Source organism: Mytilus edulis, chromosome 10, assembly GCF_963676685.1.
Source record: "Mytilus edulis chromosome 10, xbMytEdul2.2, whole genome shotgun sequence".
Lineage (NCBI taxonomy): Eukaryota > Metazoa > Mollusca > Bivalvia > Mytilida > Mytilidae > Mytilus > Mytilus edulis.
This window is the reverse complement of record NC_092353.1, coordinates 808,007-835,593: the sequence shown is the minus strand read 5'-3', so window position 1 is coordinate 835,593 and position 27,587 is coordinate 808,007. Positions and strand designations below refer to the sequence as shown.

Below are 27,587 nucleotides of genomic sequence, written 5' to 3'. Positions count from 1 at the left end.
TTTACATCGTTTTTAAAGTAATTCGTTTCGGAATAAAAGTACATATGGCGGGAAATTTTCTATTGTGAATGTTGTTTGTAAATAGAAATTTGCTGATACCGGCATTTAATAGATTCATCAGTTCAGCGAAGTTAAGTACCATGCCACCAAAAAGAAAGGTAAAAATATATAAATATAATCAGCTAAAAAATGTTTTGTCAGTTTCTAAGCTCTGTGTGTGTGTGTATGTAAAACATTGTGAAATAAATATTTTATATGCAAATTGAGAAAATAAAGTATCTTCAGTGCTCAGACCCTCAGTGGGAAACGAACTCTGTAACAGGAGACAGTTTGACCTTAGTATTTGTATATGTATCAGTATCTTTCTTTTATTATCTGTGTGTTTTATTTGGTAAAGTCAGCTATAATGTTAACTCAGCCTCAGGTATTTATACATTGTAATGATGAGTTTTTTTTATCGTGTGTATAAATCAACAATACGTGTGTCTACTCTTCGAACACACCTTTACCAACAAATCTACACTCTACTTCTGATAATTGACATTGATCTCAATATCCCTTTAGTTAACTAATATTTCTTGCGAAAATATTTTAATCTAAACAACTATTGATTACTACCAAGAAGAAAAGAAAAGCTTTTAATCATTTATCTTATGTAAAACACTGAGAATCCTTACTGATTAACCAATAGAAATCAACTACACTTTTTAGGTTACCCTGGATACAATCATGTAAGCAAAATAATAACAATGAAAATGAATTGTAAATTGAAATTAGCCATCCTACATATAATTTCAAATATATAAAAACCGATTTCGCTACACGTCCATGGTTCAGCCTTAGTTGATTCAGTCTTGGTCGTCTAGTCCATGTACCACTTCAGCCATATGATAAAAGAGGATAGTAATGCCTTTGACATCAGGCGTCAAACAGTCATTTTCGGCTACCGTTAGCGTCAAATTGGTTAAAATTTTACAGTGATTTGTCAAAATATCCTTATCATTTCTGTCATTTTTTTAAAAAATAACTTGATTTGTCAAAATCAGTCAATGTTTTTTTATCGTCTGAAGGATGTAGTGTACATTTTACTGTCATACACCTAAAATTACTGTGAATGTCATTTGGCAAGAATTTTTACCGTTTTGTCATGAAGGTACCCCCATTACTACCCTTATAAAAGTTCTGGCAATATTTTCATTTTAATTTATACTTTTAAAATGAGATTGTTTTGTTTCATAATTTATAATTTAATTCATATACTTTTTATGCCTTTAAAAATAAGTTCACATTAGGAAATACGACATCTGATTTCCCCCATAATAAGAATATAAAAATTAGTCCTGCTTAGTCAGTCAGTTATTCTTGTCATGTTTGTATTACAGCTTTGAGACATGATCGAGCTGGCTTTATCAGCATCATCACAATGTCAGATGAGAAGTTTTCATTGACATTACAAATTATTGGAAACAATATGAATACGAAAGTTTCAGTTTGATCCAGTTCACACATATCAATAAAAACATAAGCTCTTGAGAGCTTTTTACCTTTCGGCCATGGTTCAGCTGCATTTAATTCGCCTTCAATTGTTGGTTTTGTCCATGTTCCTCTATCATGACTATAATGCTATGTAATAAAAGTTGTTTCAGCAATATTTTCATTTTATATTTTTTAAAAGAGAATTAGTTGTATATACTTTCATTTATTATATTTATATCAAATTGAAAATGGAAATGGGGAATGTGTCAAAGTGACAACAACCCGATCAAAGAGCAGAAAACAGTCAAGCCACCAATGGGTCTCCAATGCAGTGAGAAACATTCGCTCCTTGGCATGCTTGAGCTGGCCCCTAAACAAAAATGTATACTAGTTCAGTGATAATGGACTCCGAAATATACGCAAGAAACTAAATTTAAAAATCATACAAGACTAACAAAGGCCAGAGGTTCCTGACTTAGGACAGGCGCTAAAATGTGGTAGGGTTAAACATGTTTTTTGAGATATCCCCTTATAACTCTAGCCAATGTAGAAAAAACAAACACTCAACAATACACACAGTAAAACTCAGTTTAAAAAAGAAGAAGAGGTAGAAATATACCTTTAATAACTTTTAAAAAAACTTTATTGCACTTTTATAGTAATGATGATTTATTAGAAAAATGTTTCAAAAGGTTATGTAGATGCTGAGACTGAATATAAATCATTTATTGGATTGAAATCGCAGGTAGAGGGCACTCCTGATTTAAAACGCATACCATTTTATCACTTGAGCTCATCCAATTATCTAATTAAATATACAAACATACATATATCCTGTGGAATCAAATATCTTAGTAATATACAAATGATATAAAAATTACAAAAGTATTTAAGAAATAATTGATGCAAGCTATACTTTATTGTAGTTTTAACATGGGTAGGCATTATATTCGTGATTATTTTTGCCCGAGCGATAGTGAGTAAGTTCAGTACAGCATTGTTATATATTTTGAAGCCGAACAATAATTTAATTTAGTAGATGTGGTGTATATATTTTTGAAAATTCAATCTTCTGATAAAAAGAAAGAACATTTTAATTTTTTAAACTCTGGTGGATAGTTGTCTCACATGTCTCATTGGTAATCATACCACATCTCCTTATTTTAATATTTAATGTGCTTTATCATTAAATTTGTTTATCCAATAAAATCATTTGATTGATTATATTATTATAGAAGGCAGTCACAGATGTTGAAGCAACAACCAAAAAGACAACAGAAGCAGAAGATGAACCAACCACCAAGAAGACAAAGATAGAAAAGAAGTCCAGCACAGCAAGTACAGATCTGCCTGATGATGTAGATACTTCATTCCCAACACAGATTAATCCTGATGCTAAAACAAAGGATGGAAGGAAATTTACCAAGACTATTGTGTCGTGGAATGTTAATGGTGTCAGGGCTTGGTTAAAGGTAATTTACCAAGACTATTGTGTCCTGGAATGTTAATGGTGTCAGGGCTTGGTTAAAGGTAATTTACCAAGACTATTGTGTCCTGGAATGTTAATGGTGTCAGGGCTTGGTTAAAGGTAATTTACCAAGACTATTGTGTCCTGGAATGTTAATGGTGTCAGGGCTTGGTTAAAGGTAATTTACCAAGACTATTGTGTTGTGGAATGTTAATGGTGTCAGGGCTTGGTTAAAGGTAATTTACCAAGACATTGTGTTGTGGAATGTTAATGGTGTCAGGGCTTGGTTAAAGGTAATTTACCAAGACATTGTGTTGTGGAATGTTAATGGTGTCAGGGCTTGATTAAAGGTAATTTACCAAGACATTGTGTTGTGGAATGTTAATGGTGTCAGGGCTTGGTTAAAGGTAATTTACCAAGACTATTGTGTTGTGGAATGTTAATGGTGTCAGGGCTTGGTTAAAGGTAAGTGATAGATTTCAAAAGTAGATACATATGTCAAGCCTTTGGGAGACCTAAGCAATGTAGAATTATTCAGTATAACTATTATGTACTCGAGTAGAAGAATATCTGTGATTGTAAAGTTTTACTGCTATTCTTTGAAATACTTTGAAATAGCAAAACTTTAGCTTGTTCTTTTCTAAAGGAATTAATGAACAAACTCAGACACAAACATTTCTCATACATGTACAATATACATGTATATACTGACAATGTTATGTACATGTATATATTGACAATGTTATGTACATGTATATACTGACAATGTTATGAACATGTATATATTGACAATGTTATGTCCATGTATATATTGACATTGTTATGTACATGTATATACTAACAATGTTATGTACATGTATATACTGACAATGTTATGTCCATGTATATATTGACAATGTTATGTCCATGTATATACTAACAATGTTATGTCCATGTATATACTGACAATGTTATGTCCATGTATATACTGACAATGTTATGTCCATGTATATACTGACAATGTTATGTCCATGTATATACTGACAATGTTATGTCCATGTATATACTGACAATGTTATGTCCATGTATATACTGACAATGTTATGTCCATGTATATATTGACAATGTTATGTCCATGTATATACTGACAATGTTATGTCCATGTATATACTGACAATGTTATGTCCATGTATATACTGACAATGTTATGTCCATGTATATACTGACAATGTATATACTGACAATGTAATGTCCATGTATATATTGACAATGTTATGTCCATGTATATACTGACAATGTTATGTCCATGTATATATTGACAATGTTATGTACATGTATATATTGACAATGTTATGTCCATGTATATACTGACAATGTTATGTCCATGTATATACTGACAATGTTATGTCCATGTATATATTGACAATGTTATGTCCATGTATATATTGACAATGTTATGTCCATGTATATACTGACAATGTTATGTCCATGTATATACTGACAATGTTATGTCCATGTATAAACTGACAATGTTATGTACATGTATATATTGACAATGTTATGTACATCTATATGTGAAATTGGACAGAGTTGAGTAGTTAATTTTAGTCTACCATTTCATACATGTATCAGTGTATGTGGAATAATAGGCAAGAACAGGAAACAAATCAGTGTTTTGTTCTAAAGTGAAGAGTTAATTAACTGGTAGATTTTAAAACTTGTACTGAAAAATTATATACCATTGGCATATATGTAAAAACATTCATATATATATATTTCATTATATATGTTACATACATACCAGTATGTCTCCCAAGTAAAAGGTTTTTGAAAATTTGTCAAGAATGGGTGACATGTTAGATTGCATATTAAACGTTGTTAACACAGTGGGATTTCTCTCAAAAATCTTTCTGATGGATTCTCAGTATGTAAATTATATGTATTTGAATAGTGTACCAAAGCAGTGAATGAAGTACAAATATAAAGAAGATGTGGTATGATTGCCAATGAGCCAACTCTCCACAAGAGACCAAAATGACACAGAAATTAACAACTATAGGTCACCTTACGGCCTATAACAATGAGCAAAGCCCATATCGCATAGTCCGCTTTAAAAGGTCCTGAAATGACAATGTAAAACAATTCAAAAGAGAAAACTGACAGCCTTATTATATAAAAAATGAACGAAAAACAAATATGTAACACATAAACAAACGACAACCACTGAATTAAGTTGTAGATACTAGATTGTTGGGGAAAAGATTGCACACAATTAAATTAAAGACACTTACTGTTAAGCTATGTTTCCATTTCGTCATGTTTTCCTGCTTCTTATGAATAACTAGAAATATAGTGCAGTAAGGGAGAAAGTGTATAGATTTAACAGTCAATACCATGTGATATTTGCTGCCGGATGTTGATTCATCAATAAATCAATTCTATATTTCAGAAAGATGGTATAGATTATTTACAGAAGTATAAACCAGACATATTTTGTATCCAGGAGACAAAATGTTCACAGGAGAAACTCCCTGATACACTCAAAGTCCCAGACTACCATTCTTATTTCTCCTCCGGGGACACTGAAGGGTATGCTGGCACTGCTCTATACTCTAAAGAAAAACCAATCAATGTTACGTATGGAATGGGTAAGAATTAAATACTCACAGGAGAAACAGTCAATGTCCCAGAGTACCATTCTTATTTCTCTAATACTAAAAACAAATATGTAACACAAACAAAAGACAACCACTGAATTAAGTTGTAGATACTAGATTGTTGGGGATTGTACACAATTAAATTCTTAAGACACTAATTGTTTAGCTATGTTTCCATTTCGACATAAGGATTAAATACTCTCAGGAGAAACTCCTTGCTTCACTCCATGTCCCAGAGTACCATTCTTATTTCTCCTCGGGGGACTGCTTCAATTCAATTCAATTCAAAGCTTTATTTATAGTCGGCATGTCATATAACAAATAAACATAAGCTCTCTGAGCTTTTATAACCGACAAACGCATACATTTACATAACAATAATACACAATACAAATATTAAAACATAAAAGACATAGAACATACATTTCATGCACATTTAGGCTGCACTATTAAATACTATATTATACACATGCATAAGCACTAAAAGCAAACATAAAAACTAAAGCACAGCATTCACAAATTATAAATAGCTTAGCAAACATTCACAAGAAGCAGCACTATTATATTTCAAGCTATAACATAAAATATATAAAACTATGCACATGCATTGCAATGGCATGAGTTGCCATTCCATGAGTTTATTAGACTCTTGAATTGGGTAAAAGATGTTTCAGTTCTAAAGTGGTTGGCAACTCATTCCATAGTTTGGCAGCAGAATATCTGAAGGATTTCAAGCCATACCTTGTTGTTCTTACGTCTGGTATTTCAGCTAAATTTTGGTATCTGAAAGAATATTTTGTTTTTTTAATATTTATAAGGTCATGGAGGTATACTGGATTTTCATGATTGAGTGTTCTAAAGACCTCTATTGCCATGGTTCTTAGGCGTCTTACTTTAAGTGATGGCATTTTTGATTTTAAAAGTAAGTCTTCATATGTGCTGTTGTGATCCTGGTAAATGAAGCGAAGTGCTCTTTCTTGTACTTTTTCAATTTTTTTAGTGTTGGCCTCGCTGCAGAAATGCCAGGACAATGAACAGAAATTAAAGTTTGACATGATAAAGGAGTGATATATTGTTAATTTTCCAAGTTTGTTTAAGTATTTGCCAAGTCTTTTTAATACATTTAGTTGTCTGGATGCTTTTTTGCAGATGTTTGATATATGCGTGTTGAAATTTAGTTCAAAGTCAATGGTGATGCCTAATAGTTTGACCTCTTTTTCACATTTTATTTTGTTACCTGCTAGATCAAATGTAATGTTTTTGCCCATTGTTTTTTTGCCAATTGCCAAAGCTTGAAATTTTTCAGGGTTTGCCTTCATTTGATTGGAAGAAAACCATTCTATTAGAGCCAAACTGTCTTTTTCAAGTGTGGAGATAACGGTGTCTATATCTCTATTTGCATAAGATAATGTGTTGTCATCAGCATAATTGTAGAGTGAACTGTTTGTGGTGAAGTGAAATATGTCATTAATGAAGATGTTAAACAGTATAGGACCTAGAATAGAACCTTGTGGTACTCCTTTGTATATGTTTTGCTAATTGCTCAGACTAGAGCCAACTCGAACACATTGTTTCCTGTTAGATAAGTAATTTTTAATGAGTTTTAATGAGGAAGTTGAAAGACCATATGCTTCAAGCTTAAGCAGTAGAAGATCGTGAGGGAGACAATCGAAAGCCTTAGATAGATCCATTAGAATTGAGCCAATAAACTTATTTTGATCAAGTGCCATTTTCCAGTCCTCTATAATCCTGAGTAGAGTAGTTTGACATCCATATTTTGGTCGAAATGCAGATAAGTATGGATGAAAGTGTGTATTGAAGTATTCAACTAGCTGGTTGTAAATTGCTCGTTCAAAAAATTTTGAAATTGCTGGAAGTATACTTACTGGTCTATAGTTGCCCACATCAAGTACATTGTTCTTTTTATGCAATGGTACAACTTGTGCCTCTTTTAATTTGTCTGGAAAAGTGGCTGATTTAATAGTCTTGTTTATCAATTCAGTTATTGGTTTTGTGATAACTGGTTGTGCTAGTTTTAGAACCTTAACTGATATGCCATCTATTCCTGTTGCCTTTTTTATGTTTAATTTTTTAAGTTGTTTATCTACAAATTCATTTGAGATGGCACTAAATTCTAGTTGTTGTGTGGCAGTTTTGTTTTCGTGTATTTTTTTAACACTTGGATGGTTATTATTAGCAGGTGTGTTGTTATCTTTAGGGAGCTACCATTTGATTTTTATGGGGGGGCTAGGATGAAATTTGAAAAAAATAGGCAGGACAGGAGTTTTGAGTAAAAAAAATAGGCAGGATGAGACACTTTGCAAAAAAAAAAGGCAGGATGACAATTTAGGTAAAAAAAATCAGGATAAACTAATAAAAAAAAAAGGCAGGACCGAATAGAGTGAAAAATAAAAAGGCAGGACAGAGATTACAACTAAAAAAAAATGCAGGACAAAATTTTTCATCCTAGCCCCCCCATAAAAATCAAATGGTAGCTCCCTTAGCCACATTTATAAAGAAGTCATTGAAGTGTTCTGCTACTTTCTTTTGATCACTTATTATGTTTTCTTCATCACATAGAATGATATTTTTTGTGAAGTTGCTACCTTTGTTTGTAATAAAAGGTTTAATAGTAGGCCAGAAATCAGATGTTTTTGGTCCGCCTATGCAGCGTTCGTAAAAATATGTTTTAATGGATTTTTTCTTTATTTTATTGACTAGATTTCTCTGTTGTCTATAGAGTTCCCAGGTATTACCTGATTTTTGTTTGTTATACCTGTTGTACAGTTGTCTTTTTTTGTATACTGCTTTTCGTAGCTCCTGGTTCATAAATGGTGCTGGTTGTTTACATTGTTTTCTTTTTTTCAATGGAGCATGTTGGTCTAAAACATTTACCACAGCCTTTTCAAAATCTGAATATGCTTGATTTATATCATCTTGATCTATTATTTTAGAAAAATGCTTTATACTCTAAAGTAAAATGAATGTAACACCTTCATCCTAACCTGAAACAATAGACTAGTATAACAGTAAAACATCAATAGACACACTCTAAAGTATCAATTGAAATGGCCTAACATTATCAAAAATAAGAATCAACAAAAACAAGTTAACATACACCATTGTACACTGTAGGAATAAATTTGATCTATGACACAATATAAATACAATATGTAAAACAATTGTCAAATAGACAACTATAACCGTGGACAAAACGTCTTTAAACAAAATAATGTAAACAGGTATCTTTAAACATAATAATTTTGTTATTAGAATAAGTATTTTTTACAAAATAAATTTGTTGTTCATCGTAAGAGAACAGAACTAAATATTTATCTTTATACTAAAATCATAGGTGGTATATAAAAAGAAAATAGTGAGACAAGATCTAACACAAAACAAGCAAATTTTGAATTACAAAAATGCCTCACATATTGTGTCAACTGGTCAAATCATCACAAAAATAGGATTTGAGAGTACTTACAGTTACTGAAAGCCATAACAATTAATAATAAAAATCATGCAGTTTATTTTACTAATGCTGCAAATAGTAAATCAAAGTTGAACCTCCTCAATTGGTTTTCACTTATTTTTTTCAGGAATCAAGAAGCTAGATGATGAGGGAAGACTAATTACAGCTGAATATGATACATTTTACCTAGTAGGAGCTTGTAAGTCCTTCAGAGCACACAAATCTGTTGTTAACAAGATTGAAAGACTGCAAAGAATGATATGATAACATTCTAAAACATATGGCTTTGTAAACACATAGTACCTTACAGCTAATAACATATGGCTTTGTAAACACATAGTACCTTACAGCTAATAACATATGGCTTTGTAAACACATAGTACCTTACAGCTAATAGTTACCTTCATACATATGGCTTTGTAAACACATAGTACCTTACAGCTAATAGTTACCTTCATACATATGGCTTTGTAAACACATAGTACCTTACAGCTAATAGTTACCTTCATACATATGGCTTTGTAAACACATAGTACCTTACAGCTAATAGTTACCTTCATACCTTCACATATTACATATGGCTTTGTAAACACATAGTACCTTACAGCTAATAGTTACCTTCATACCTTCACATATTACATATGGCTTTGTAAACACATAGTACCTTACAGCTAATAGTTACCTTCATACCTTCACATATTACATATGGCTTTGTAAACACATAGTACCTTACAGCTAATAGTTACCTTCATACCTTCACATATTACATATGGCTTTGTAAACACATAGTACCTTACAGCTAATAGTTACCTTCATACCTTCACATATTACATATGGCTTTGTAAACACATAGTACCTTACAGCTAATAGTTACCTTCATACCTTCACATATTCCCTTCATATCCTATCTTAAATATTCTTCCACAATAGACACAAAAGAACTTTGACCCCATGACACATTTTGAAAAGATCTTGAATATCGTATAGCCAGTTATTTTCGAGGGGTGTAAATTTTCGTCAGATATATATTCACAGATAGAACAAAAGCACAAAAATAAATCAGGCCAATTTAAAAGGGTGCATATAACAACCGCCAATATATTTGGTATACCTTATTCAATGAAAATCTCGAAAATAACCTGCTATACGGAATATGACATACAAACTATAGAGTATGGTTCTACAGGTTTTGTATAATGCACTTTATAACCTGCTTTACGGAATATGACATACAAACTATAGAGTATGGTTCTCCAGGTTTTGTATAATCCACTTTATAACCTGCTATACGGAATATGACATACAAACTATAGAGTATGATTCTACAGGTTTTGTATAATGCACTTTATAACCTGCTTTACGGAATATGACATACAAACTATAGAGTATGGTTCTCCAGGTTTTGTATAATCCACTTTATAACCTGCTATACGGAATATGACATACAAACTATAGAGTAGGATTCTCCAGGTTTTGTATAATCCACTTTATAACCTGTTATACGGAATATGACATACAAACTATAGAGTATGGTTCTACAGGTTTTGTATAATGCACTTTATAACCTGCTTTACGGAATATGACATACAAACTATAGAGTATGATTCTACAGGTTTTGTATAATCCACTTTATAACCTGCTTTACGGAATATGACATACAAACTATAGAGTATGATTCTCCAGGTTTTGTATAATGCACTTTATAACCTGCTATACGGAATATGACATACAAACTATAGAGTATGGTTCTCCAGGTTTTGTATAATCCACCTTACAGTGTACCTTCCTATAGTCTGAGTCTAATGTTGTTGTAGATGTACCTAATTCTGGTAAAGGCCTTGTCAGACTGAAATACAGGACTAAAGAATGGGATGTAGCCTTCAGAGACTATATGAAAGGGTTAGATGACAAAAAGCCAGTAATATATTGTGGGGATTTGAATGTAGCTCACCAGGAAACAGGTAATTTTAAAGGACTATAAAATTATAGTAAATGATATTTTATAGTCATTATGGTTCTATTGATTCTAGTGTAGTTCAATTACAAATATATTCTTACCTGCTTTGTCTCGGGTGGAGGCAGGTCTAGTTAGCGCTCCACTTCATCCGTCCTTCCAAGAAACTTCTAAGAAAGGGAATGATTTAATACTTGAATTACAGCTTGATGATGTGGAGTTGAAGCAACAACGTAATTTTTACATCTGCAGTGTACCTACTTACAGTATGTAGAAAGTATGAAATTTTACAACACTCTATGAACAAGGAAACAAATTTGCAACACTGAAACTCTAACAGTAAATTTTGTGAGATGTTACAGTTCTACAATAAAAATGCTTTGATTTATTTCAGATCTCAAGAATCCAAAGACAAACAGAAACAAAACCCCAGGTTTCCATGACGACGAGAGGCAAGGATTTACAGACTTGTTAGCCGAGGGATTCTTTGACTCTTTCAGAGAATTGTACCCCAATGCCCGGGAATGTTGGTCTTTCTGGACATACATGATGAACGCCAGAGCTAAAAATGTGGGATGGTAAATATTTTAGTTTTATATAACAATTACATGTTTCTCTAGTGAAATGCAATGCCTCTTTTTTAGGTTAAATATATTTTTATCATGTGATTATGTAAATCATGTGATACTTATTTCAGACAATTTTCAGAACAAAAAGATGTTAAATTTTGGCAATTACACACGGCCAAATAATGAGACTTTCAAACTTATTGCTTGTATCATTAACAAAAAGAAAGTTTGTAGAGATTGTACATTACACATGAAGGTACCTGTGAACTGTAGCTCTAAGGTCCTTGTGTTAGTTTTTACCATAGAGATACAAATTTTGTCATATTTCAAAATGCTTGGAACTGCACCCCAGGTTCAGGTAACACTTATTTCAAACAAAATTATTGTTTATTGTCCATGCAAAGCTTGTCTATATTTAGTTTGTTTTGTTAGATATTTTTCTAGGATATTCATTTCCTTAACACTTATATTTAATTTGCTATTTGTATACATCTTCTGCATAGTTTGGTCAGCCATATTGAGGCTCTTCTTAACTAAATGAATCGTGTCATGTCTTTCCATTGCAATAAGTGAGACATTCTTTTTGTTTAGTTAGATACAACTGCCTTCTTTGTGTTTTGGTAGCTTACTCCTCCTTATTGAGTGTTGTGGTTGATATAAACTAACAAAATAATTATTATTGAAAGGTTTAATTTCAATTGTTTGTATTTCAGGAGGCTGGACTACTTTGTGTTATCAGACAGATTAAAGAAGGATTTGTGTGAGCATGCTATACAACAGGATGTCATGGGGAGTGATCATTGTCCTATTGTTTTGCAGATGGCGCTCTAAGGTCAAAAGTGGAGCAGTCATTTTGTAAATGAATTTGAAAATGTTAGAATGAGATGTTGTACAAATGTAGAACCTGTTATTTCGATAGAAATAGTAAAAATGATTATGGATGACATATTGTGTTATGTATGAAATTTAAATGAGTTGGGCATTTTCAAATATTAGACCGAAAACTAAATATGAAATAAGCTGTCGTCTGCTAGCCAAATATTATATCACTGCAAGATGTTTGTACACAGATAATTTTATTTTTAAAACAAATGTTTAACACGAAAGCCTGCAGTAGGGTTGGTTTTTATAAATCTTTCAAATTTATTTTTATTGACCAATGTAAGATTGTTTTTTAGATTTATGCCATGTTTTTATTGAAATCTGTTTTTTACATAAATAATAATGGTGTTTTTCCATAAAACATGCATGGTTCATAATAAATTCACTTAAATTTTCTTTTTACCGTTGATTATCAAATGTAGACTTTCATAGTCGGATCATTTAAGGTTTTATACATATATCGTCTCGTATTGTGTTTTCGACCGTCTGACGTTTTTTACCTAATTCTATTTTCACTTCCCGTTTGCTGCGCATGCCCGCATGATGTCAAAATCGGCTGTTATACTTAGTAACAATAGCAAATAATACTATGTGTGGTGAAGATTTTTAAAATAAAGTTATTATATTAAGTATTTACGTTTTTTAACTGGATTTTTGTGACAAAAATGTCGGTTATTGATTTGGGGATGCTCAGCGGGTGGTCGGGCGGCAATCAAATGTTGTCCGTGCATTAACTCATGAACCATTCAACCAAAGCTTTTAAAATTTTAATATGTTGCTACTGACAACTAAATGAAGGTTAAGTTCAATAATGGTGATTTTGACTTTTACCGTTCAGGAGTAATGGTTCTTGAAAGATTGAAAAATGGTGTTTCCAGTCGTGTCCGTGCATTTACGCATGAACTGTTCTACCAAAGCTTCCCAAATGTTAATATGTTGTTACTGGTGACAAAATGGAGGTCAAGTTCAATAATGACGATTTTGACTTTTACCGTTCAGGAGTTATGGTTCTTGAAAGATTGAAAAATGGTGTTTCCAGTCGTGTCCATACATTTTCTCATGAACCATTCAACCAAAGCTTTTTAAATTCTAATATGTTGTTACTGATGACAAAATAGAGGTCAAATTTAATAATGATGATTTTGACTTTTACCGTTCAGTAGTTATGGTTCTTGAAAGATCGTAAAATGGCCTTTCCAGTCGTGTCCGTGCATTTACACATGAACTGTTCTACCAAAGCTTCCCAAATTTAAATATGTTGTTACTGATGACTAAATGGAGGTCAAGTTCAATAATGACGATTTTGACTTTTACTGTTCAGGAGTTATGGTTCTTGAAACATTGAAAAATGGTGTTTCCAGTTGTGTCCGTGCATTTTCTCATGAACCATTCAACCAAAGCTTTTAAAATTTTAATATGTTTTTACTGATGACAAAAAAGAAGTCAAGTTAAATAATGACGATTTTGACTTTTACCGTTCAGGAGTTATGGTTCTTGAAAGATCGTAAAATGGTGTTTCCATTCACGTTGTTGCATTTACTCACGAACCATTCAATCTAAGCTTTTCAAATTTTAATATGTTGATACTGATGACAAAATAGAGGTCAAATTTGATATTGACAATTTTCACTTTCACCAATCATCAGTAATGGTTCTTGTGATATTGCCAGGACACAAATAAATGCTAATTAATCCGGTTTGCTGTCGTTGTGACAGCCTCTTGTTTATTTGATATCACATTTTTATACCCTTTTCACTAATGCTAGTTTTACCTTCCAAAAGAATCGGTCTAAAATAAACGAATTTTCTAACTTATGGCAGAGGTCTTTTTGCATGCAAAGTTAACTTCAAGGTCATTAAGTCACATGACTGTCACGTGGTTAGTTGTAATACTTAAAGTTAATTTGAATATGGAAATACGCATGCTCCTTACAGCTTTTTACCGAAAAAATTAAATATCAGTTAAATTTTATTAACAGATTACAGACAATACTCACCAACCTCACTTCACCAGTGGATTAACCAAAGTATTTAACAAAAACATGAATGTATACAAGACCATACAAGGCTTCTAAGTGCCTCATTCTGAAATGTGTACAAATTGTCCAAAAAATACATCAAAATAATATTTTATAGTCGTATATTTAACCATTTAATTCTTTAAGTCATAAGTTTGATCGCCTCTAACACCTTGATATTAACTTAGGTATCAGATTTATAACCAATTCCGGATTTGTACGACATGTCATTTCTGACTTTTAACCTGTTTTTTAAATAGGTCGAAAACACTTTTTTTTTTTTTTTCATTTAACAATATCTTTATTGCAATTTTGCTGTAACAAATTACTAAGTTTACAGCTTTAACTTAGTATCCCTCATGTTAGCTTACCAAATAGGTCGAAAACACAAGACGCTTGTTTGTGCCATTGATCTAATGAACTCAAATGAAAAAATAAACTAAAGATCGAAATATATTACCGATACAATTATTTTATGCACAAGTATACTAGTGACTCTCAAAATATTAGGTATGTTTATGTTCAAACATATAACAGGGAAATTCAGAAAAATATGTTAGTAGGTCGAAAATACAATACACGAGGATATGGTCTAGATGAGATATACTATACACAATCATAAACAGTGCAATACATTTGGACTTTTAAACTGATTAAGAACACTTCTAAATAAGTTCCACTTCAATCGAACTTATTTGAAAAAAATCTGTATCATAAACATGACTCACAGGTTAAAATTTAAGAAATTTTCTCAAACATAATTGATCATGAATATACATGACAAAGGTTATTACACTTAAGTGTTATCATCATAGAATAAACTTTTATTGTGAATCTGAATGTAATGTAGATCATTTTGTAGATTTTTCATTAAACTTCATCATTTGTTTTCCATTGTCTGTTTGTTTTTTAAAATTGATGTGCTGCATAATTTATAAAAACAAAACAAAAACCAGCAAAACATATTACATGTATAAACCCATAAACCATATGGAAGTTTATATATCAATGTCAATATTCTTTCTAGAATTTAAAGGCAGAGGAGCACACTTTAGATTTTTGCATAAAAATAACAATATCAATGATCCATGCTGATGCAGTCAAGATTATATGAACCCTTCCAGAGAGTCATGTACAACTTGAATCATCCATACACCAACTATAGTTGACACAATGCTTACAAAGGCTGAGGAAAGGTCCAACTATAGTTGACACAATGCTTACAAAAGCTAAATAAAGTTCCAAGTACAGAAACTCATATTTGATTTAAGTACCTTGAAAAAGCCTGTCGGATAGAATGTACACGTTACACCACATATAGTTGATCTTTTGAATATCTGAGAAATGGACTTCAACATGTAACTTAAATCTTAATCAAATGTAACTGTCATGATTAAATGATGTACCAATTATCAAATCAAAATCTTTAAGCATGTCAAAGAAAGTGTGGAAAATTGATTATTTGAATGAATTTTCGAAGTCCAAGCACCATAAATCTGCACAAAATCATCAGACTAGAACAAAATTCGAACTTGATTTGTAAATTGTCATGATAAAACAATATTCGAATTATCAAATTACTTAGTAATATCTTCAAGCATGACAAGAAAATGTGTGGAAAACTGAATATTGGAGTGAATTTGCCAAGTCCAAGGACCATAACTCTGCACAACAATATCAGACCAGAACAAAACTCAGAGTTGATTTGTTACTTTTCCAGATAAATCATAATAGTCAATATCAAAACCATATCTTCAAGCCCAAAGAAAAATAGTGTGGAAAACAGATTTGCCATACTGACCTGATGGAAATACAGACGGAGTGCAAACCTTAAGTCCTCTTTGACTTCGTTGGTACATGTAGGTGACTTATAAAAAATATGTTGGATATATATACTAATGAGACAGCAACCCCTCACAACTATATTTAAGTGTAACCTTCCTGTGGGCTTCATAAACCACATGCTTCAATAATAATAAACCGCCACAAAGCATGTTATTGGTAACTATGACAACACATTTCTGTTAGATTGTTTTATTGAACCTAGCATATAATGGAATGGCAGTGTACAAATGATAAAACATAACAAAAACATTGGAAATATGATAAAATAAGGATTCAAGAAAACACTTAATAATTTCTTGATTCAAAAGTAAAAAGACCATACATAATATCTATTAGATTCTGAATTATTTTCATTTCAAGGCAACTTTCTGATATCATGATTTAAGTGATAAAATATAAACCTAATACAAAATTTTAAGGTCAGCTAAAGGAAAATTCTGAAAAGTATTAAACACTTTTACATCTCTTACTTTTTCTGAATAGTGTGGGGAAATCCACGCTTACTTATTCAGAATTATGCAATCGAACTCTATAGGATGTCAGTTTAGTGTGGTGTAATCCACGCTTACTGTTCAGGATAATGTTACTAAAACCTTGCATGGGATTAACATTTAAAATCTAAAATGACCTCTGTCCTTTGGTTGTTTATCACTAGAAATACAATGTTAGTTTAGTGTGGAGAGATCCACGCTTACTTGTTCCAGAGAATGCAGCCAAACTTTATACGATGTCAGTTTAGTGTGGTGGAATCCACGCTTACTGTCTAGAAGAATGTAACCTTGTGATTGTTAAAATCTAAAATAACCTTGGTCCTTTGTTCACTTTCAATACAGAAAAAAAATCAGTTTAGTGTGGAGTAACCCACTCTGCTCTTTTTCTTTTTCTATTGATGTATAAAAGAGTGTAGCTTTAATAGTAAAGGGTTTCCAATTGAAGACAGTTTAGTGTGGAGAAACCCACGCTTACAATTTAGAGATAAGATGTTTTCTTTTAAATCATAGAATACTAATTTATATTTTCCCAGCAGTCTTTTATTGTTTGTTGTTCTATTTTTTCAGCCAAACTTTTGAGAATAATTGTCTACGGTGTATTCCGTCAAAGTATAATTTAAATCTGTGTTGGACCCTTCTAGCTACTTGATGGTTACTACCTTTTCTATATTTTTGGATGAGTGTGAGGTCTGAGCTAAATTTTGGAGAGTAACTTTCGCTTGCTTCGTTGAGCTCTCTTATTTTTCGAATGACAGCTATTATTTGTTCTTCCAGTTGTTTTTCGTGGTCATGAAACCTTTCTCTATCGTCCCTACCTATACCTGCTGCCCAATTCCAACTTACAATGCCATATAGTGGTATTTCTAAAATAGTTACTCTATATCCGGGATGGGCGTTGACACATTTGATAATTAGGTTGGCTTCTGAAATAAAGTCCTCAACAATTGATTCAGTGTCGTGAGTATGCAGGGATATATATATATTTCCCGTTTTTAGCAGTAAAGTCACAAGTTCCTGCCCATATGTACACCCATATATTGCCTTCTTCTTCTATAATCGCATCAATAGACTCTCGAATCCACTCTCTACAATTTCTAATTCTTGCTCCTCTCATACAATACCCGTATTACCAGGTTAGATCTTTCTCAGCTGATGTGAATGCCTGAGACTGTAAATTAAACCCTTTACTGTCAGTTATTATGATGGGTGTTAATTTAGGTCGACCTGAAGGAGTTAACCTACTCCGTTCACAGGCACTTGTTTCTATCCATTGGAAGAACCACTATCAACGTATATTTACGAGAAGGTACCCAACTACTTTTTTCACCTCTCCGCTTAAAACCCTTATTTCTCTGTCAATTCAGTCTCAAATTTTTTGTAACATACACCATTCGATTCAGGAAAAGTTTATCTTTCAGATGATATGCATTGTGTTTGCCCTTAGAGTACCCCTTACCCCCAGTACACAAGATTTGTCAATAAATTTTCCGGTTGTTGTTGTATTTTGTAGGAGGACTAAAAACGATCACATGAAAATTTATTGACAAATCTTGTGTACTGGGGGTAAGGGGTACACTATATATATGGTCATTTATCAAATCTTTAAACTAACAACAATTATCTAATCTCATATATATATATATGATTTACATTATAACTGAATAACATTCGATCAACAGATAGTTGGTTTGCAGAATCTTGTCCATCTCTGTCCAGAAAAATCTTAGAGTAAAAGTTCTACAACATTAAAATGGTCAAAATAAAATACAGATTAGATACATCTAATTAACTTTACTAGTAGCTGTGTATTACAAATTCATTTTGTAGCATCATCATAGGTCATTGTATCCTTTATAGAAAAAAAACTCATTTTGTAAGCGTAATTTCATTCCACCCTGATTTCATTCCCGGTTAGCTGTTTTTCACTAGAGAATATTGGACGCAAATAGTGTGAATGAGTTGATCTTCATATCATTGTTTTGTTTATATTAGACCGGTTCATAGATTACATAAATAAATGGGTTAGAATGAGAATAGTTATCAAGAAACCAGTTTGATTAATAGTATTGACATAGAATTCGAAGATATGATTTAATATCTCTAATATGTCTAACAAATCGCAAATGCACAGAAAAACTTCGGCAATCAGGTATATATATGAATATTACAATTTAAAAGCATATGATTAGATGGATTAGAAAATTATGAAAATATAATTCGTAAATAAAGCATTATATTGTGTTATCATGTGTTCAAAGTGAGAACTAAAACACTTCATCAATGAATGAATCTTAAATACTTGTGAAATAAATCCCGGTTCAAATTAACTAGTGCAATCATTCCAGAAACACAATCACTAGTGTAATACGTTACTGGTTAATAACATTTGTGTAGACATTCATTGGAAGAAAAACACTAGTTCACTTTGTACTTCTTTTTTTTTTTACATAAATCAGCTATGCAAGTTTTAGTTTATTCAAAAGGCCCCAAAAAATACCAAGCTCCATTTTTGTCGAGCCTTCGACTTTAGTCGAAAAAGCGAGACTAAGCGATCCTACTTTCCGTCGGCGTCGGCGTCGTCGGCGGCGTCAACAAATATTCACTCTGTGGTTAAAGTTTTTTAAATTTTAATAACTTTCTTGAACTATACTGGATTTCTACCAAACTTTGACAGAAGCTTGTTTATGATCATAAGATAGTATCCAGAAGTAAATTTTGTAAAAATAAAATTCCATTTTTTCCGTATTTTACTATAAATGGACTTAGTTTTTTCTGCGGGGAAACAAAACATTCACTCTGTGGTTAAAGTTTTTAGAATTTTAATAACTTTCTCCAACTATCCTGGGTTTGTACCAAACTTGGACAGAAGCTTGTTTATGATCATAAGATAATATCCAGAAGTAAATTTTGTAAAAGTAAAATTCCATTTTTTCTGTATTTTACTTATAAATTGACTTAGATTTTTCTGCAGGGAAACATTAAATTCACTCTGTGGTTAAATTTTTTAGAATTTTAATAACTTTCTTAAACTATCCTGGGTTTGTACCAAACTTGGACAGAAGCTTGTTTATGATCATAAGATAGTATCCAGAAGTAAATTTTGTAAATAATTAAATCCATTTTTTCCATATTTTACTTTTAAATGGACTTAGTATTTCTGCGGGGAACCATTACATTCACTCTGTGGTTAAAGTTTTTACAATTTTAATAACTTTCTTAAACTATCCTGGGTTTGTACCAAACTTGGAGAGAAGCTTATTTATGATCATAAGATTGTATCCAGAAGTAAAGTTTGTAAAAAGATTACTCCGTTTTTTCTGTAATTTAGTTTTAAATGGACTTAGATTTTCTTACAATCATAAAATAGTAACAAGAGGAATTTTTTTTTATTGATTTTTTTCCTCATTGTTGTTGAGCCTGAGATTTACAGCAAAAATAGGCGAGACACTGGGTTCCGCGGAACCCTTACAAATTTTTTATATAATTCACCTTAAAAAAATAATCTTTAGAATCTCATCAAAAGTGGTGGATGTTCCACACTGGACTCAGATTAAAAACTCTGAAGTGAATTTTTATTGGTGGATAAAAAACACTAAGAATGTTCATCCTCCGGATAAAGTACACTGGCGGAATCAAACCACTGTTACAATTTCAGTGGACTTTACTGTATAGTCCTTGTTTGACATTAACCCACATCTAGTTTTATTTATATGATAAATAATCAAATGATTAAACTAATGAAAAATATCTAATCTCATATATGTTGTATGCTGTAAGTTATTATTTGATTAATCGATGAAAGAGAGCTGAATATTTTTCTTTTTTTTCAATATGGCAATGTCCTTACTACAAGGACAATGTCCAGTACAATGTCAGTTGTGTGAAGGAGACCCTAAAGTAAAATGGAAGTGTCTTGACTGTGACTTATTGATGTGTAGTAAATGTAAGGATAAAGTACATTCTAAATTCAAGTCAGAAAAAGACCATAGAATTGTTGACATAAAAGAAGTGGGCAAAAAAGGCATGGATGTGCACCAACAAGACAAGAAAGTGGACCCAATAGACAACAAAAAGATGTCCATCTTTGGTCAACGAAAATCAGGGGTAAGCAGTTCTGAAACTGATGTTAAACTAACAAACACAAAACAATACCAGATCAAAATGAGTACCATAAATTTTTTGGCGGTATCCTTGGACGGTTCATTATGGATTGGTGATGGAGATGAGGAGGAGGGTTTCCATCTCTTTAAATCATATACAGCCCTACAGAATGTTAAACTAGTAGGAGACAAGATGAAGGTCATATCAAGTTTTAATATGAGGGTATATGATATAGCTGTTACCCCTTCCAATGATATTCTACTGGTTACAGGGGAACTAGGACTGAAGCAGATCAAGGCTGGGTCAAATAAAGTCACATATTCTACATACTGTGAAGAAATAACCAATCTAAAGAGAGTTCATGTGACCAAAGATGGTCGAGTTATAGTCGGTGGATATGCATGGGTTGATGTTATTGATACAGATGGTAGTCATCTGACAAGGTATATAAGAGATAAGAACAATAGACCAATATTTGAAAGAAATATTTGGTCTATAACCAGTACCCTGAATGGAAATATTTTTGTGGTACAAATATGTCCTAATCCAAGAGTAGTTGTATTAGGTAACGGAGATGTCATCAATAAGTACACCGGACATCCTCTCATCAACTGTGACATCACATTCGACCCAGAGACAGTAATCACCACACCAATGGACAATGTTATTGTAGCTGACAATGGCAGTAATACATTACACATATTAGACAACAATGGTCATCTACTGACCACATACAAAACTTCAGAGATAGGTATATATAATCCAAGATCTCTAGCCATCACTATGGAAGGAAACTTTGCAGTGTTATATATAGGATGTGATATGTCAAATGAAGAAAGTTCTGACACTGGAAAGCTGTATAAAATGAACATTATAGGATGTTAAACCTATGCTGTCAAAAATGTAGATATTTTTAAACTGTAATTCAAACACAACAATATAAACATGAAATATAAAATATGATCTTGAGGTAAATAGTTAGCTGTATATAAGTGAAACCCTTAACATGGAATTATATATATTTATATGTGTGTATGCTATCATTAAATGTTGTAAAAAGTATTACTTCAATTCTTTCATTATTACACAATGATTATTACACTTCTAAAGTCCACTGTTGTTAAAAAAAAGTAAAACGACTAAAAGAAAAGTATTATAAATATAATTAGGTTATAACTGATACAGAGTAAATAGCAAACAAGAATAATTAAGTATGTGATATTTTTGTATAGCAATATAATAATTTTAATAGAAAGTAACCAAAAGTAAACGTGCAATAAATCTTCAAAAATTCATGACGCCATCAACGTCAAAATCTATTTTAAACCAATATTTACTCTTACATAATTATATTGCCATACAATGAAAGGGTTATTGCATGAAGATTGGGGAATATTGTCCCTCGTAGAACATATATTGCCCTAGCCAGTTGGTGCAATATAAGATTCTACTCGGGACAATATTTCCCAATATTCATGCAATAACCCTATATTATTGCCAAAGAAATAAGAGAGAGGCGAAGGAAACATAAGGGACATTGAAACTCATAAGTCGAAAATAATAAAACTGTCAACATAGAGGATAAAGAAAATCATAGACTGAGCAACAAGAACCCCACCAAATACTTTTTTTGGATCTCAGGTGCTCTCGAAAAGTTAATAATGTAGATCCTGCCCCTCATGTGATACCCATATCTTTATTATATATGAATTGGGAACTAGAACAGATGCAAACAGGAACTTTTGACTTTAAGTAATCAATATTGAAATCCTGCAAAACATGATTGTAATTGAAAATTTAAGTTGCAATTGGTTTGGTAAAGGTATAAGGAAGAGTAGGTCCACTGATCTTTAAGATAGAGAGGTATTTTCTATTGAACTGATATATGATGAAGGATATTGCCCAAGTTGATGACATGAAGGCCTTTCTTGTTGAAGGAAAGTTTTAGAAAGGATCTTTAATTCTTTTCATCTTTTCTTACGTCGCAGAGTAGTGCTGAAAATGATCATCACATTCACAGAGCTGCAGGAAGGATGAGATAGAATACCTACACCATCAATTTTGTCATTGCAACCATATAATGTCAAAGTTTTCAAATTGCCAAATCCAGTAGTTTTCTTTACCTATGATATCCACCAGAGACCAAATAATCTGGATGTAAACAACTAAACATAGACAGATGAAAGATACCAAAGAGATATTCAAATCATAAGTCGAAACAATAAACCTTGTGTCAAAATTTCATAGATTTCTATTACCTTAAACTAAAGTAATAGTGCGAAAACCAAGAAAATGCTTATTTGTGCCCTTTTTGGCCCCTAATTCCTAAAATGTTGGGACCAAAACTCCCAAAATCAATACCAACCTTCCTTTTATGGTCATAAACCTTGTGTTTAAATTTCATAGATTTCTATTCTCTTTTACTTAAGTTAAAGTGCGAAAACTAAAAGTATTCGGACGAAGACGACGACGACGACGACGCAGACGACGAGGCAAACGTGATAGCAATATACGACGAAAAAAATTTCTAAATTTGCGGTCGTATAATCAACTCAACATTAACAAAGAAAATGAAACATTGATCAGTGAACCATGAAAATGAGGTCAAGGTCTGATGGACCATGCCAGGCAGACATGTACAGCTAACAATTCTTCAATATTACAAATATAGTTGACTTATTGTATATAAATAATGAAAAACAAACCAAAACACAAACACTTAAAACTTAGCAATGGACCGTGAAAATGAGGTCAAGGTCAAATGAAACCTGCGTAACCGACATATAGATCATACAATATTTCCATATACCAAATATAGTTGACCTAATGCATAAAGTATTAGAAAAATAGACCAAAACTAAAAAACTCAAGTTTGACCACTGAACCATGAAAATGAGGTCAAGGTCATATGACACCTGTCAGCTAGACATGTTCACCTGACAATCATTTCATATACCAAATAAAGTAGACCTACTGCATATAGTATAAGAAAAACCGACCAAAACACACAAACTTAACTATAACCACTGAACCATGAAAATGAGGTCAAGGTCAGTTGACACCTGCCAGTTGGACATGTACACCTTATAGTCCTTCCATACAACTAATATACTAGACCTATTGCTTATAGTAACTGCGATATGGACTTGACCACGAAAACTTAACCTTGTCCACTGATCCATCAAATGAGGTCGAGGTCAAGTGAAAACTGTCTGACAGGCATGAGGACCTTGCAAGGTACGCACATACCAAATATAGTTATCCAATTACTTATTATAAGAGAGAATTTAACATTACAAAAAATCTTAACTTTTTTTTTCAAGTAGTCACTGAACCATGAAAATGAGGTCAAGGACATTGGACATGTGACTGACTGAAAGTTAGTAACATGAGGCATCTATATTCAAAGTATGAAGCATCCAGGTCTTCTACCTTCTAAAATATAAAGCTTTTAAGAAGTGAGCTAACACCGCCGCCGCCACTGTAGCCGCCGCCGGATCACTATCCTATGTCGAGCTTTCTGCAACAAAAGTTGCAGGCTCGACAAAAAGCACTTAAGTGAGTTTTAGTCACATTCTTAATTCAGAAAAAGATCTATCATGTTTATAATGTCAATAACAAAGAGATGAAAAGTTCAATAAGATTTAAGTATTACATGTTTTAGTTAATCAATTATACATCTATATACGATTGTACAACATACACACATGGCTGTATCTATTTATCAGTAATTACAAATAAGTGAACACAGTTTAATCTGGTGATAGATGTATACATACATAACAATACAGATTAGATACTTCATTTTAACTTTAAATACTAGAAGCTCTGAGGAATACAAATTCATTTTGTAGCATCATCATAAGACATTGAATCCTCATTTCAGTGGACGATTCCTGTATAGGTCTTGTTTGTTACCAAATTTGTCCATATATATTTCTCTATTTGTACTATAACCAATACATACTGTGGATTCGTTATTATTCGTTGGATACCAATTTTCATGGATTACGTAGGTACCGATGAACCACAAATTTAAATGTTCAACGAATTACAAATTTTCTAAAGAAATGTATGCAGACAATGCCAGAACCATGAAATTAAATAACCACGAGTTTGCAAGTTTTCTTCAAACTATGAAAATTGGTACCCATGAAAATAAATGAATCCACAGTATTTTTATGCATTAGAGTCTTGTCTTTTAATTATCATCAACAATCATTTCTTTACAATAATTATTTTTCATACTAATTGTAACTTGTATTCCATAAAATATCTGAATGATTAAAATATAAAAGTCACACAGGTAGACATCTATCATCATTTTAAAAGGAACATTATAAGTGTTTTGTATATATGCATATATGTATCGGCATAAAAATATGAGCTAATTCATGAAATTTAAAATGTTTCCTCGATATTTACAGTTTATTTACACGTGTATATATATTTATAATTGATCAGCAGAAATCGTTCCTCTGCATGTTTTCTGGTTTTACTTAAGTTAGTGAACTTTTATCTGTTTAACGCAGTGTAGTGTGGCCACGTACCTAATTACTAATTGGATAATACAAATATGGATAGTTAACCTTGTTTTAAATTGATATAGTAATAATTAGAATTTTTTATTTCACAAACATGTTTCAAGAGAGTAAGGTTAACTTGCAATTTTCATAACTATAATATGTTTTGTCCATGCATGTAGTTTTAGTGACATTAACCCACATCTAGTTTTATTCATATGATACATTATCAAATATTTACACTTATAAAAATTATCTAATCTTATACATGTTGTAGGTTATTACTGAATAAAAGTTGATGAAAGAGAGCTGCATATTTTGTCTTCAATATGGCCATGTCTCGTCCACAAGTACAATGTCCGATACAATGTCAACTATGTGAAGGAGAACCTAAAGTAAAATGGAAGTGTCTGGACTGTGACTTATTGATGTGTAGTAAATGTAAGGATAAAGTACATTCTAAATTCAAGTCTGAAAAAGACCATAGAATTATTGACATCAAGGATATTGGTCAACAAAGCAAGGGTGTATACCAACAGGACAAAAAAAATACTAGTCAGCCAGAATTAGGAGTACCCAGTCCTCCAACTAATGTTAAATTAATAAACATTAAAGAATACAAGACCAAAATGTTGAACATCAGGTTTTTGGCAGTATCCCTGGATGGTTCATTATGGATTGGTGATGGAGATATGGAGAAAGGTTTTCATCTCTTTACATCACATACAGCACTACAGAATGTTAAACTTGTAGGGGATAAGGTGAAGGTCATATCAAGTTTTAACATTGAGGTATGTGATATAGCTGTTTCTCCTACCAATGATATTCTCCTGGCTACAGGGGAAAAAATACTGAAGCAGATCAAAGCTGGATCTAATAAAGTGTCTGATTCTGTATACTTTGTAGAACTGTCTTATATCAAAAGTGTACATGTGACAAAAGATGGCAGAGTGATAGTAGGTAGAAATAAAGTGGTTATTGTTATGGACACGGATGGTAATCATTTGACAAGATATATGGAAGATAAAAACAATAAACCTATATTTGATGGAAATATTTGGTGTATAACCAGTACCCTGAACGGTAATATTTTTGTGGCCAAGCCATATTCTAATAATCCAAGAGTAGTTGTGTTAGGTAAAGGAGATGCCATCAGTTATTACACAGGACATCCTTCCATCAACAGGTACAATGCATTCTGGCCAGAGGCAGTAATAACCACACCAATGGACAATGTTATTGTAGCTGACTTTAGCAGTCATACACTACACATACTGGACAACACTGGTCATCTACTGACCATCTACAATACCAAAGACAGAGGTATAGAATATCCAAGATCACTGGCCATTACAATGGAAGGAAACTTTGCAGTGTTATATATAGGATGTCGTAATACAGGGTCATGTGAAGACAGTTCTGACACTGGAAGGCTGTATAAAATGAACATTATAGGATGTTAAATCTGTGCCGTCAAAATAATGTAGAATTTTTTTAATTGTAAATCAAACACAATAAGATTAATATGAAATATAAAATATGATCTTGAGGTAAAATGTTAGCTGTGTATAAGTGTAACACTTTACATGGATATATAAATATATATTTATATGTGTGTATGCTATTATTAAATGTTGTAAAAAGTATTACTTTAATTCTTTCATTATTATACAAAGTTTTTTACACTTCCAAAGTCTATTATTGGTAAAAAAAAGTATTATGAATATAAATAGGTTATAACTAAATAGCAAACAAGAATTTATTAAGTATGTAGTATTATTGCCAAAGAGATAAGAGAGAGGAGAAGGAAACAAAAGGGCCATTCAAACTCACAAGTTGAAAAAACAAGAGTGCAAACACTGAAATGTCTCGCCTTCTTTACTAATGATTGATATTATGTTGAAAGTCCTAAATATAAAGCTTTATTACAACTGTCACATAAACCAAGAAAACTGCGCCTGTCCCAAGTCAGGAGCCATTTTATTAAACATTGATCTTTGAACCATGAAAATGAGGTCAAGGTCAGATTAACCATGCCAGGCAGACATGTAAAGCTAACAATTCTTCCAAACAACAAATATAGTTGACCTATTGCTTATAGTTAAAGAAAAACAGACTAAATCACAACAAGAGTGCACGCACTGAAATGTCT

The 27,587-nt window shown here is 32.1% G+C and overlaps 3 protein-coding genes across 3 annotated transcripts; all 3 read left to right on the top strand.

Moving 5' to 3' along the window:
- The first annotated feature begins 10 nt into the window (after positions 1-10).
- On the top strand, positions 11-15,364 carry LOC139493088 (exodeoxyribonuclease-like). Its single transcript, XM_071281243.1, has 7 exons — positions 11-158; positions 2,712-2,948; positions 5,373-5,571; positions 9,180-9,251; positions 10,867-11,013; positions 11,401-11,584; positions 12,289-15,364. The coding sequence occupies exons 1-7, from the start codon at positions 69-71 to the stop codon at positions 12,404-12,406; spliced, it is 1,047 nt and encodes a 348-aa protein (XP_071137344.1). The 5' UTR covers positions 11-68; the 3' UTR covers positions 12,407-15,364.
- Positions 15,365-20,642: 5,278 nt separating this feature from the next.
- On the top strand, positions 20,643-21,797 carry LOC139492139 (uncharacterized). The gene has a single exon (XM_071280279.1). The coding sequence runs from the start codon at positions 20,643-20,645 to the stop codon at positions 21,795-21,797; it is 1,155 nt and encodes a 384-aa protein (XP_071136380.1).
- A 3,967-nt stretch (positions 21,798-25,764) lies between these two features.
- Positions 25,765-26,898, top strand: LOC139492138 (tripartite motif-containing protein 2-like). The gene has a single exon (XM_071280278.1). It carries the CDS (start codon positions 25,765-25,767, stop codon positions 26,896-26,898), a length of 1,134 nt encoding a protein of 377 aa, XP_071136379.1.
- Positions 26,899-27,587: the final 689 nt, after the last annotated feature.

Bases quoted from the DNA above. Each gene is read 5' to 3' on its own strand.
- LOC139493088 (XM_071281243.1), top strand. From the start codon at position 69: ATGTTGTTTGTAAATAGAAATTTGCTGATACCGGCATTTAATAGATTC. The intron at 5,572-9,179 runs GTAAGAATTAAA...TATTTTTTTCAG, and splicing joins CAATGTTACGTATGGAATGG to GAATCAAGAAGCTAGATGAT. The intron at 11,585-12,288 runs GTAAATATTTTA...TTTGTATTTCAG, and splicing joins AGAGCTAAAAATGTGGGATG to GAGGCTGGACTACTTTGTGT.
- LOC139492139 (XM_071280279.1), top strand. From the start codon at position 20,643: ATGGCAATGTCCTTACTACAAGGACAATGTCCAGTACAATGTCAGTTG.
- LOC139492138 (XM_071280278.1), top strand. From the start codon at position 25,765: ATGGCCATGTCTCGTCCACAAGTACAATGTCCGATACAATGTCAACTA.